Source organism: Colobus angolensis, unplaced genomic scaffold, assembly GCF_000951035.1.
Source record: "Colobus angolensis palliatus isolate OR3802 unplaced genomic scaffold, Cang.pa_1.0 Scaffold33, whole genome shotgun sequence".
NCBI classification, from domain to species: Eukaryota; Metazoa; Chordata; class Mammalia; order Primates; family Cercopithecidae; genus Colobus; species Colobus angolensis.
In genome coordinates, this window is record NW_012116599.1 from 13,164,237 (window position 1) to 13,177,756 (window position 13,520).

The 13,520-nt window shown below is 45.4% G+C and overlaps 1 protein-coding gene across 2 annotated transcripts in view; it reads left to right on the forward strand.

Moving 5' to 3' along the window:
* Positions 1–5,941: 5,941 nt before the first annotated feature.
* DGKD (diacylglycerol kinase, delta 130kDa) overlaps positions 5,942–13,520 on the forward strand; it is a 97,666-nt gene continuing 90,087 nt past the window's right edge. The window contains exons 1-3 of one of the 2 annotated variants that reach the window (XM_011952031.1): positions 5,942–6,011; positions 8,270–8,380; positions 10,752–10,832. In XM_011952031.1, the coding sequence (XP_011807421.1) occupies positions 8,288–8,380; positions 10,752–10,832 (174 nt within the window). In that variant the 5' untranslated portion in view covers positions 5,942–6,011; positions 8,270–8,287. Of the gene's footprint in view, positions 6,012–8,168; positions 8,381–10,751; positions 10,833–13,520 lie in introns of those variants that run through there. The other variant, XM_011952030.1, reaches the window with a different exon arrangement.

Below are 13,520 nucleotides of genomic sequence, written 5' to 3' on the forward strand. Positions count from 1 at the left end.
ACGCCATTCTCCTGCCTCAGCCTCCCGAGTAGCTGCGACTACAGGCATCCGCCACCTCGCCTGGCTAGTTTTTTTGTATTTTTTAGTAGAGATGGGGTTTCACCGTGGAATCCTCCATTATTTTAACAAATACAATCAATGATCCTAGGTAGCCAGTTAGAAATGGGGAGTGAAGGAGGAAAAGAGTTGAGCACTTGCTACTTCTTTTAGATTTGATGATGCTATTAATATTAACTAAAGAGGAAATGTGGAGTCAGTGAACAGTGAGATGAGGTGCATTTCAGTGTGGAGGCCTGGCCCGTGGAGATGCCAGCATGCAAGACTAGGTTTGAGTAGCAGTGATGCTGACAGAGCAGGAGCGAACTCAGCCAAGCCCTCGTCATCAGCCGGGAATGCATTTGGCTGCAGGTTGATGTCATCAGGACCCACACTAGCTACCTTGAAGCCTCAACATGCTTGCAACAGCACTAGATGTGTGTTCATTCAAAGCAAAGGTGGCACTGCGGCTACACATGTTCCCATATACCAGCCAAGCACTCACCTACCTCCCCGCACCCAACAGAACTGCTTAGGTCTCCTTGACCGGTACTGGGGTAATGGGGATTAGCCCTATGATGAAAGCCCCCCCCCGCCCACCACCCCCAACTCAGATGCAAGGTCCTGTGAGCAGTGAGGATGTCTGTGTATGTGTATGGAGGTGTTAACAGTGTCAGCCATACCACAGTAAGAGAAGTGTCCTGGGTTTAGGAAAAGTGAGTGTGAACTCCAAATGAAGGGCACATCTGGAGCAGCTCTCTCTTGGGTGTTTGGGTGTACACATTGTTGCCACTTTTTGGCTTTTTTGGTTTGGTCCTTCCTCACATTAGTGGGGGCAGGAATGAGGTGTCACTCCTCCTGTCAGTAGAAGCTTTGGCATAGGAGCTTTGGGACATGGTCAGTTTTAATCTTGGTGGCAGTGCATTGAAAACAAGGGTAGTGGCAATGGGGAAACTGGATTCTCTTGATGGGTAAGGGAAGGATGATGTCCTTTTTCCATGGGTTGGTGTTTTGGAGTCTTCAGAAAACCTATGTTGGGTTCCTTTCTGTCAGAGTTAGCACCAGACTCAGGGTCTGGCTCTGCAGAGCTGAGCGGGATTCTGCAGCGCCACGGTTGCCTGGTGTGCTCTCTCCTGCTGGCCGTTGGTGTCATGAAAATGCCGATGTGGCACACATTCCATTGACGCCTTGGGCATTCCCTCAACTTCTGCCAGGATGCAGTAAGATCAGGTTATAGGTAGATAGGTGGTGGGTAAGTTGCAGGTAGTTCCTGAATGAGGATGAATCTGTGGGTAGTGTTTTGAGTAGATATAGGCATTTACCTTTGCTTAATTGATTTAAATCCGTTATTAGCGGACTTTTATGCTGAAGTTTTATTTTGCCAACAAGTATTGTCTGGGCTCTGGGTTTGCATTCTAGGTGTGACATTCATTAGCCAAATGGCCTTGGGTGAATTACTTAATCCTCTGGCCCTCAGTTTCCTTGTAAAGTGGGAATATTACCACCACTTTCAAAATTGATGTGAGGATTAAAAGATGAAAATGGCTCCTACTCGGGTAGTGGATGTGGTATGTGTGAAGTGTTGGAGATAATCTGGAGGTCTTTGAATATGTTTTGCATGCCTTATGTTTTGTGAACAAATTATTTTCTGATTGCTTCCTATTTGTGAATCATGGTGCTTATAAATTGCAAACCACAGACGAAGCTTTGAGATAGAATTGGAGAGGCCTGGGATTTCTTTTGTGACCTGTCATTAGTTGTTCAACCGGGCAAGTTACTTAGTCTCTCTGTTTACCAGTTTTCTTATTTGTTAACTGGAATGTTAGTTTCTGTCTCATAGACCAGAAATGTTTGTTCTGTTAAGAAGACAAGTAAATATAAAAATACTCATGAAAATTTAAAGTTATATGCAAATTGGGCCAGGTGTGGTGGCTCACGCCTGTAATCCCAGCACTTTGGGAGGCCGAGGTGGGTGGATTACCCGAGGTCAGGAGTTTGAGACCAGCCTGGCCAACATAGTGAAACCCCATCTCTACTAAAAATACAAAAAATTAGCCGGGCATGTAGTGCGCGCCTGTAGTTCCAGCTACTTTGTAGGCTGAGGCAGGAGAATCACTTGAACCTGGGAGGCGGAGGTTGCAGTGAGCCGAGACTGTGCTACTGCACTTCAGACTGGGCAACAGAGCAAGACTCCGTCTCAGAAAACAAACAAACAAAGTGATATGCAAATTGATAGAAGTAAGTTTTACCAGCTTCTTTCCACTGAAACATTTGTGTGTTAATGTTTTATGCTAGTATTTCCACTTTTGGGGACTTTGTGAGTTTGGGTGATGTTGCTTAATTAACCATAGTCAGGTTTCTGTTTTACCTGCTTTTTTGTTGTTGTTGAAGGACTGGGAAGGTCTAAAGGACAGATAGATGGCTGAAGTGGATATTCGGCTAATTTTCATTCCTTTCTCCTATTGTTTTTTTTTTGTTCCCCTCCCAAGTTTCCCAGCTGTCTGCCTGCAGCCCCTCTGTCCAGGTCACCTTGGGCAGGCTGTGGCTTGCTGCCCTCAGCCTCTGGACACGTGTCTCTTGGTTGGCCCCCTCCATTTTCGTCACCCGTATGTCGCAGCTGTTTTTCATTTGTTTGTCTTTTATTGTGTAAATGTGGAAATCCTCACTCCTTACATGCTCGAGACATTAACGCTAATAGTCTGAGATTTTACTTCTGTCCTCATATTGATTAACTGTATCTTTCCCTTTACCGTTTTACATGTAGAATGATACATAGAGTATACATGTAAGTTGAGAAGCACAGTCATGGACTGTGCACACGTGGACCCACCTGCATGGCTGATTGTCAAGGTGCTCTTCTGTGGCATCCCCCAGGGTTAAGCATCCTTTGGGGTTTAGTCTCCATTTGACTTACTCTTCTGGTAAATTCCAGTTCACACTTTCTACCGGTTTTCTTTTTGGTGGTTTTTCTTTTTCCGTGGGAGTTTCTTTTTTCTTTTTTTTTGAGAGGGAATTTCACTCTTGTCACCCAGGCGAGAGTACAATGGCATGATCTTGGCCCACTGCAATCTCTGTCTGCTGGGTTCAAGTGATTCTCCTGTCTCAGCCTCCCAAGTAGCTGGGATTACAGGTATCCGCCTCCATGCCCAGCTAATTTTTGTATTTTTGGTAGAGACGGGGTTTCACTATGTTGGCCAGGCTGATCTCGAACTCCTGACCTCAGGTGATCCACCTGCCTTGGCCTCCCAAAGTGCTGGAATTACAGGCATGAGCCACTGTGCCCAGCCTGTTCTGTGGGAGTTTCTACTACATTCTGGTTACTGACTAGCTGTCAGCAGTAGTGTACATATTTTTCCCACCTTGGCTTTTCTTTTATCTCTTTTTGAGGTGTCTTTGATGAGCAGAAATTCTCAATTGTAATATAGTTGAGTTTAGCAGTCATAGCTTATATCTGATATTTTTTTCTATTACATTTAAGAAACTCTTCCCAATTCCAAAGTCCCTGGAAATTCTCTGTCGTCTGCTGGAAGTTTTGAAGTTCTTCTGCCCCTTGCTCTAGCACACCCAGTGTCTGCCAGGAGCTCACGCATGTGGTGTCCTTGGGTAACCTGACATCTCAGCCCCTTTGCCGAAATCCCTCTCCCTCCAAACCCCGGTTTGCAGTGCCGCCTGTTTTATACATCAAGCTTCCAAATCTGCAAGGGTCTGTTTCTGAGCTATCTTTGGTCCCCAAATTCCACTTCTCTTAATTTGCTTTAAGGATAGTTGAGGACATAAGCAGATATTTACTTACGGGAATGTCCGCTGAAATTCTGATGATAGCATTGAGGGAACAGGAAGCATTCTAAATCTTCTGGCAGTGGGAAGCAGGTGAATGATGGAGGGGAGGGTGTGTAGGTGCAGTGAGATACTCTGTAGCCAACAAAAATGCATTTGCTGATGTGGTTATATGGTGATAATATACATGACAGAAAAAGTAGCAAGGTCAAATAACAGTGTGTACAGTATGGATTCCACGTTCATAAAAAGAAAGTTGTAAGTTGAAAAAAACCTGTCATCTTTGCTTTCTCCTGTCCCGGTCACACTCAGGTTGATTTGATCTGGCTTCGACCCCATCAAGCCACCATGTTTGCTCTGGCATGTCCTCGGTGACCCCCTGGTGGCTGCTTCCTTTATCCTAGCCTCAGTTCTCATTTATGACCTCGCTGCTGCATTGGACATCACTGATGTGATCTTCTCGACGTGCTCTCTCCTCTCCTGCACTTCTGCCCACTTTCTTCTTGTTCTCCTTTCTGGCTTTCCTTCCTCGATGTTGGTGTCCCTGGGTTCCCATTTCCCTGGGCCTCCATGCAGTCCATGCTGTCTCCTTTGGGGCCCTTGGCAAGGCATCTCCTGCGTTAAACCTTCTCCTACATCACAGACCTGCAGTGCTGGCTGTCACCTCACACTGAACTCCCCTGATGTCCTCGAGGCCCACAGACTCAGCACGTCCAGACGTCCAGAATGAAACCGGCATCCCCCCACTGAGGCACACTCTTGAGAGGTGTCCAGGATTTCTGTCCTGTCTCCTCCCCTTCACCTCGGTCAATTGTCATATCTTTCTGAACGTTCCCGTGCCTGTGTCCATCTCTCCCCTGCCACCCCAGACTCTTGTCACCAACTCCCCCCTTATGCGAGTTTCTGAAGTGTTCTGCCAGCCTCCACGTTTCACCCCCTCTTCTTTCCCACACTGTGGCCACAGTCAGCTTTCCAGAGTGTATTTCTGAGCCACCACTGGGCTCTGTCTCTAGCCCCAAGGAGCAGCTGTGGGCCTCTGCTTGCCCAGCCCCTCCTCCCTGACCTGCTCAGGTACCTGTTGTTCAGGCAGCCTCTCTTATGGGACGTTGCTCACTGCCCTGTGCCCCGCATCCCAGAGCACTCTGGTGTGTATACGTCTGCCCTCCTCTGGTCTGAGCTCCTGCCCATGCAGCCCTCAGAGCCCAGTGCAGTGACCAGCATCTGGTGACGTGGCCATGTGTCGGAGAGGGGTCAACCTCACCCTGTGACTGGGCCTGCTGATCCCTTTCAGACAGAGTCTGTTCTGGACTTTCTCTGTCCCCTGGTTTGAAGCCCTTTTCAAGGGCATTCTCAGAGCTGTCTTACTCTTCAGCAAGGACCACTGGAGACTTACACTTCCCCGCAAACAGCTGCACGTGGTAGCCTTGGACCTGTGGGCTGGGCATATGTCTGTCGGGTCAGTGGGTGGCCATGGACCACGCCGCAGCTCAGGCCCAGTGCTCTCGCCAGCTTCCTCTGGGGAGCCCAGCACTGGAATTAGTGTCTCACCTCTGTTTGCTGGTGGGCGCGTGTTCACTTTCTACCTGCTGCTCTCTCTCTGACTGGAGCTTGAGAGTTTTCTCGGTGCAGTGTGTGTTGCAGATTTGTCTCTGATTGGAATAAGGGTATCCTAGATGGCTCAAACGACAGTTAGCCCTTTTGTTTGTGCATAGAACCCAACAAAGTGACTGTAAGAGCCCGGTGGCCCGGCATGGCCTGAGCGAACTGTGCAAGGGCCTGGCCCTTTCACTCCTGACTCTGCTCTAGGGGGCAAGGAGAGGCCTTGTCAGCCGAGCAGCATTTCCTGTGGGTGCCTTTCACAGCTGCCACGTGCAAAATACAGCACATTATTTTGGGGTGTTATTTTCTTGACCACTTTTGGTTCATTGCTTTTGACTAAATGTTTAAAAATATTCTGCAGCATATCTATAGTACTCACAAGCAGCAAATCAGGAGAAGAAATGCAGTTTCTGAGAAGGCTTCAAAGAAATCATGGTCTTTATCTCTTCCCCAGCCTTTTCCGCTGAAACCCACCAGTCTTTTTCTGAGCACTCTTGTTCTATAAATAAAGCAGCAGCTCTCCTTGGGCAGCCCAAGATCGCAGACTCTCATCCGCCCTCAGAAAGATTGTGTGTGTGCGTGTATGTGTGTAAGAGTATGTGGTGCAGTGAGTTGTGTTTTAATTTTGCTTTTCTTTTATGTATGAGATGTGTAGCAGGAGATGCAAGAAAAAATACTCTAGCATCTGTCCTTTAAAGATAACTTATTCTAACTTTTCTGGGTTTTGGCTTGTTGGTTTTGTTGTCTTTTTTTTTTTTTTTTTTTTGCCCATTTAGGGAAGAGATGGAAATGATTGCTTTCCGCACAGAGGTAAGGAAGAGGAATGGGGGGCCAGGAGAGATGTCTTCACAGTGAGGGCTTTGAGGTCAACAGAGAAAGGGTCTCGTGATGTATGTTTTAGGCTTCTGTGGATGGCATTGCTCTGTGCAGATGTATTTGAAATGAGTGTCATCCATGTGTACTTGGATCTGAAAAGGATGTTTGGAAACAAATACCATTTCCCAGTCCTTCACAGTGAAGACTGATTTGTATCCTCGCTCCCAGAATCAGGGGGTGGGACTTTTTGTCTGCCTTGGGTCACCCTTGTTCTGTTTTGGACGGGACCTCAGATGCTAGCTCTTTGCTGGGGATCCCTGCTGTCTCTGGGGGAGCGGGTGGGGATGGGAGGGTCACTTCTGGCAGACAAGCCTCATCAGGATGCTTGATTGTTGAATAATGTTGGGCTCCTCTCTTTTTCCTTCCTGGCACTCTTTAATTACTGGGGAAAGGGTGGGTGCCTTTTTCAGAAGTGTGAGGTGAATGTATAAGCCAAGAATGAGTCAGTAGATTCTTCAGCAGCTCTCCCCTGCGCCGATCCTCTAGAGTTGGAAAGGGCTGCTGTTGTGCCACCGGGCCAGTGCCGAAAGCAGACTTCGCCACGATTGGCATGTGCTGGTGAGCAAGAAGCTCTTGGAAGTGGTCGTGAGTGCAACCAGTTTCCCCCAACCCAGGAAGGGCACAGTGAGGATGGCTTGTTGCAGGATAAGGAGGAGACCCCTAGGCACTGTGCATTGGCCTGTGCTATGCTGTCCGGGCATGGTCCTGGTGTCCGTCCACATGTTGTTGGGGTGTCGGGGTGGGGGCTTTCTGCAGCTTTCCCTGTTCCGCTCTGTCTCCTGTTGTGAATGGCCGGTAGACGGATCGGGCAGTGCAGTGTTCTGCGCTTGCATTCTGGCACAAATGGGGGACAGGAGCCTCCTGTGTCTTGCTCTTGCTGGTTTTATGTTAGGGAGTTTTCAGCGTTTGTGGTTACTTAAGAACTTTGTGCACACACTGTTTAAAACATTTATGTAAAGTGCAGAGCTATATGGGATTAGGTAATTAAGCAAAAGCTTCCCTGAACCAATGTGCTTGTCTTTGAACAGAATTTTTAGGAAGCCTCCCTCCGTTTCCATGCTGAGGCCCTTGTGGACTGGGCATTTCTGTGAGGTGGGATGTAACATAGTGTGCAAACGCTGGGAGCCAGGTTCTTGTCTTCATGCATGTCGTTTATTCTTTCTGACTGTGTTAATGGCTCTGAGTACGTCAGAAAGTCTCATGACCAAGTAGTTCCTTACGCATTTGATGTTTTGGTGGCATGGGCTGTGTAAGGCAGGGGAGGAGCTCCGGGAGAAGTAGTGCCCCCTTCATTCTTGGCTTTAATTGAGCCAAGGTGAGTGGACTGTAGAGTCCATTTCTGGATTCTTATAAGAGAACATCTTGTGTTATGGGGTGAACTCATCAGATTTTCGGGTTGAGAGGAGTTTTAGTGTCTGTGGCCGAGGCACTTCCCTCTCATGGTGTGTGCAGATGCACACACCCAGCCTGTGAGTGGTGGGTTGGGCCGAGGGTGCAGGCCTGGAGCTTCTGAGCCCCAGAGCCACTGACGTAGACAGTTTTGGCAGCAGCATGCTGAGAAATGGCAGGAGGCCAGAGAACACAGAGACAGGGCCAAGAATAGCTGAAAAATACCAAATGCTGAAGTTGGAGAATGCACTGGCCCCATGTCCCAGTGTCTTCCCAGCTGCTGCGTACTGTGGCCCTGTGAGCCTCAGTGTCCTTTCTTCATGTTGCCAGTGCATCCAGGGCACACCCTGGGCCTCTGACACCCCCACCCACACAGGCACACATTGCCCCATAGAGGAAAGGATTGGTGCAACCCCCTATCCCCCTGGCAGCGTGCTGGGCCTGTGCATAGGTCAAGGTCTGTTGAGAGTGTGAGAAATATTTTCTGTTGGAGACATGAATATGTTTCTGCCACAACAGGGTGCGTTTCAGCCGGAAGAGTGAAAGGGCACCTTGAAAACTCAAGTTTATGAATATGTTTCTGTATTTTCAGACCATCATCAAAGAGGGGATGCTGACCAAACAGAACAATTCATTCCAGCGATCAAAAAGGAGATACTTTAAGCTTCGAGGGCGAACGCTTTACTATGCCAAAACGGCGAAGGTGAGGCCCCATGCAGAAAAGCATGCGTGAGGCCATCACAGGAGCTGTCCCGGGGGAGGAATTGGGGGTACTAAGTCCTTGTGTGGGAAAAGCTTCAATTTTCAGATCTGTTATTGCCAGTGAGTTTTGTAACACTCCACACTGTCAGGTTTTACTTGTCTCAAGGCATGTTTTATTTCTTATCAAAATTAATTTCTATTCATTTTCCTTTTCTTTAATGTCATCAGTAATGGGGAAAAGGAAAAAAAGGGTCACAGAAAGAGCCACGTTCAAGTTGGATATCTATCTTTCAGAAAGGTTGGGGGGAATCACAGGGTTATGAATTTTATCTTCTTATTATTATATAATTCTTTATTCTTTAAGTATATTGAGCTTTTTTAAATTTTTTTTTTTTTTTTAATTTTTGAGAGGGAGTCTTGCTCTGTTATCCAGGCTGGAGTGCAGTGGCGAGATCTCGGCTCACTGCACCCTCCGCCTCCTGGGTTCAAGCAATTCTCCTGCCTCAGCCTCCCGGGTAGCTGGGACTACAGGCGCCCACCACCCCGCCCGGCTAGTTTTTTTTTTGTATTTTTTAGTAGAGACGGGGTTTCACCGTGTTAGCCAGGATGGTCTCGATCTCCTGACCCGTGATCCGCCCGTCTCAGCCTCCCAAAGTGCTGGGATTACAGGCTTGAGCCACTGCGCCCAGCCCGCTTTTTTAATTTTTTTGTTTTTTTTTTTGAGAGGGAGTCTTGCTCTGTTATCCAGGCTGGAGTGCAGTGGCGAGATCTCGGCTCACTGCACCCTCCGCCTCCTGGGTTCAAGCAATTCTCCTGACTCAGCCTCCCAAGTAGCTGGGATTACAGGCACCTGCAACCACGCCTAGCTTATATTTTGTATTTTAATAGAGATGGGATTTCACTATGTCGGTCAAGCTGGTCTCAAACTCCTGACCTCAAATGATCTGCCTGCCTTGGCCTCCCAAAGTGCTGGGATTACAGGCGTGAGGCACCCATGCCCGGCCTAGAGATGGGGTTTCACCACATTGCCCAGGCTGGTCTTTAACTCCTGACCTCAAGTGATCCTCCTGCCTTGGCCTCCCAAGGTGCTGGGATTATAGGCAAGAGCCACTGTGCCCGGTGAAAGTAGAAGGAGCTGAGCTTTTTGATGTATGAACAGAAATGGGAAATTCTTTATTTTTAGGCTTTCTAGCAATTAACCTTCTTTCTGTTGCCCTATTGTAGGTAGATTTAAAACTAGAAGCACCAGGTGGGTGCTGCTGGAGGAGGAGCAGCCAGTGAAAGTCACAGATTACTGCCATGTTTAAGTGGATGTGGTGTTAGACATTCAGACACCAGTGTGTTGGCTGGGATTCTGAATACCTGTATTTTTGTATCAGTATTGGTGTCAGTACTAATATTTTGGTATTTAAGAAATCTGGGATCTGAATCATTTACATTTTGAGACATATCTCTAGAAAGTTACTGCATTAAAATTTGAAATGGAACAAAGCAGCTTTTTTAGAAAGGGTTCTGACCACTTCCCTCACTTAAAAAAAAGCACGAGAAAACACCTTTTACAGTTAGTTCTGGGGGCGAGGGGAGGGGGAAGTTTACTTAAAAGATTGAGTCTCTTTTCTGAGTAATTAGTTTGATTTTCTCCAGGGTTCCTCATAGAGCCATTGTAGAATAGAGGGGATGGTATATGGGAAACAGCAGGCAGGGGCTGTGCTGGGGGACCGTGACCGTGTAGGGAATGGAAAGGGAGATGGTGGAGGTCCCCAGGCCTGATTCCCAGCCTGCCCTGGGGTGTCTCTCTCTCTCCAGGACCAGTCTCCTTCTGATCTGCTCCCTTGTTTCCTTTCATGGCCAGACCCCTTCCATTTGGACTTGTCTCTCTTCCCCAGAAGAATTTATTTTAGCCAGGACCTTTCCCTTCCATGTGCTCGCTGGAGGAACAAGCTGGGAAGACACAGAATCCTCAGTCCAGACCCCGGGGCCTTCCCCCAGCTAAAACACTGTGTGAGGACATAGTTCACATGTAAAAGTGAACACTGGTGTTGACAGTAGTAGTAAATACAGAAATACCAGCATTGAGTTGTTTGCTTTGGTTCTCTCTCTTTTTTCTTCACTAATGCAATGGCAAAGTTCGTAGATTTTTTTTTTTTTTTTTTTTAAATCATGGCACTATACCTGTGAGCTCGAGCTTTTGGTTAGAAGCAGGTGGGTGGGTTAATTTGGATTGGCTTATTGATTGGATCCTACAGTTTCAAGGTACTTGAGCTTCTGTGGGTGCTTGGTAGGGATCGGGGGGTGTGGTGGGCAGCGCTGGCTAGTGCTTAAGGATGTCCTTGTCTTTGTGTGCCTTAGTCCCTGTGTTTGTCTCTTTCCAGTCAATCATATTTGATGAGGTGGATCTGTCAGATGCCAGCGTGGCTGAATCCAGTACCAAAAACGTCAACAACAGTTTTACGGTAAGATTCCTGAGTCACGCCTTTCATGATTCTTTACTGAAGTTGGCTTTCCTTTTTGAGCTGAACATGTGTCCAAGCAGTTCAAACGCTTTTATTCTTTTCTTTCTGATTGGAATGATTGCTGGTAAAATTTGAATTTAATGCTGAAAGTAATACTGTGGTTGGACGATAACCAAGAATTTGGCATGCATAAGCACAAAAGGACAATAGGGACGAAATGAAAATTTTTAAAATATGTTTTGGTTCACGTCTTTTTTTTTTTTTTTTTTTTTTTTTTGAGACAGGGTTTCGCTCTTGTTCCCCGGGCTGGAGTGCAGTGGTGCTATCTCCAGCTCCCAGCAACCTCTGCCTCCTGGGTTCAAGTGATCCTCCTGCCTTAGCCTCCCTAGTAGCTGGGATTACAGGCATGTGCTACCACACCTGGCTAATTTTGTATTTTTAGTAGAGATGGGGTTTCTCCATGTTGGTCAGGGTGGTCTGGAACTCCCAACCTCAGGTGATCTGCCCGCCTCGGCCTCCCAAAATGTTGGGATTACAGGTGTGAGCCACCACGCTCGGCTGGTTCATGTCTTACCAGCTCTGTACAGAGTTTTGTTTTTTGTGATTAATGTAGAAAATTTGGAAAATACAGACAAGTATGTTAAAGCAATTAAAAAGCAGCCATAATTCAGCCACCTCAAAAAACATTGAGTGTTAATATTTTGGTGTATTTCTTTTTTTTTTTCCTTTTTTACGTTTAAACTTCCTTCCTTCCAAATTTATGAAAGTTATATTGGACTTTCTGCAAAAGTTCTAAATGCACAAAATCATGTGATCGCACCGCTTGGAAGTGGCCAGCTGCTTACTCTCTAGAGTGTTTATCTTTATTTCTGTATGTTTGTGTCTTTACCTACGTGTACCCGTGAGATCATGCTGAACCTTTTGGTTTACACCTGTGTGGTTTTTTTCCCCCAGGACAATTTATAGTAGACATTTGCTCATGTCAGCTGATCTAAATGTTCATTATATTTTTTAATGGCTATAGTAGCATTTTCTTGTATGATTTTATAATTTAGGCTTTACGGGCTGACTTTAGTGCCTACCTGTATAAGGTTTGACTCTTAATAACAGCACTAGAACTTTTAAAGCTATTTTTCTTTATGTTATTAGGCCATCCCATCTAGACATAAAGTATACCCCCTAATTTTAAAAATTATTCTTTTATAATTCAGTCAAGGTAAGTAATTTTCCTCAAGTTTAGGATCCGACATTTTGGGTTAGTGTTAGTTTCACGTGCTTTCAAGTTCTATTTTATTTATGGATGGATTCATTGTTGATGTTGCTGATACAAATGGGATTTTCCTTCCTCTGTCTAAATCTCTGCTTATTTTGTGTTGATGTAACTGCTCTTATTTTACTTGGAGTATTTGTAGTTTTCTCTATTAATTTATTTTTACCAGCTGGGAAGAGACATTTTTAACCACACAAATAGATTTTTCTTTGATTCGTGGTTTTTAGAGTCTTTAATAGGAGTAGGTGTTGAATTTCATTGGAGTGTTCTGAGCATCAGTTAATTAATTAATTAATTTTTTAGAGATGTAGTCTCCCTTTGTCACCCAGGCTGAAGTGCGGTGATGTGATCTCGGCTCACTGTAACCTCTGTCTCCCAGGTTCAAGGGATCCTCATGCCTTGGCCTCCCTAGTAGCTGGGATTATAGGCGTGCACCATTACGCCCAGCTAATTTTTGTAATTTTGGTAGAGATGGGGTTTCATCGTATTGGCCAGGCTGATCTCGAACTCCTGGCCTGGAGTGATCTGCCTGCCTGAGCCTTCCGAATTACAGGCGTGAGCCACCGCACCTGGCCTTGAGCATTAATTTAGATGTTCATTTTGGTTTCAGTTATTTGCATATTTTCTATTTAAAAAATTATTCTTAGTAATGTTGAATTTTACTCCTTAATCTTGCAATTTAGATTTTTCCCATTGGTGTATATGCATTTGTTTTGGGTGAGAAAGTAGCCTTGTTGCAGTTTTAAACAATTGTTTTTTCTATTTTTAATTTTAATGGTTACATAATAGTTGGACATACTGCCTTTGTTGTGTTTTGATTTCAGGGTTAAACTAACCCCATAAAATTCATTTAGTAACTTTCTATGAGTTTATGTTTTCTGCAACATTTTATGTAGCTTTGGGATTGGTTGTTTCTTAAGTTTGATAAAATTTATTTTAAATTATTTGTCAAGAAGACTTTTTAGGGAGATAAGGCTATAATTGAAATAAACCCTAAAATATTTGTTTCTTGCTTTTGATCATTTGAGCCTTTTTCACTTTTTGAGTCCATATCTGTAAGTTACTTTCTCACTAATTTCACACCTTCAAATTTAGTAGCATGTACTGTTGTGTAGTTTAAACACCTATGTCTCTGGTTGGATCTCCTTTGCATTTCTAATTTTGTTAGTTTAGTTTGTTTTTCTTGTCAGATTTCTTAAACTGTAGCCTTTTTGTTTTCTTTGTTTTTAAAGAGAACTAGTTCTTAGATTATTGAACAATTCTCCTTTTCTGTTTCCTTGTTTTTTTTTTTTTTTTGAGATGGAGTCTCGCTCTGTTGCCCAGGCTGTAAGGCTGGAGTGCAATGGCGTGATCTTGGCTCACTGCAACCTCCACCTCCTGTGTTTAAGCGATTCTTCTGCCTCAGCCTCCTGAGTAGC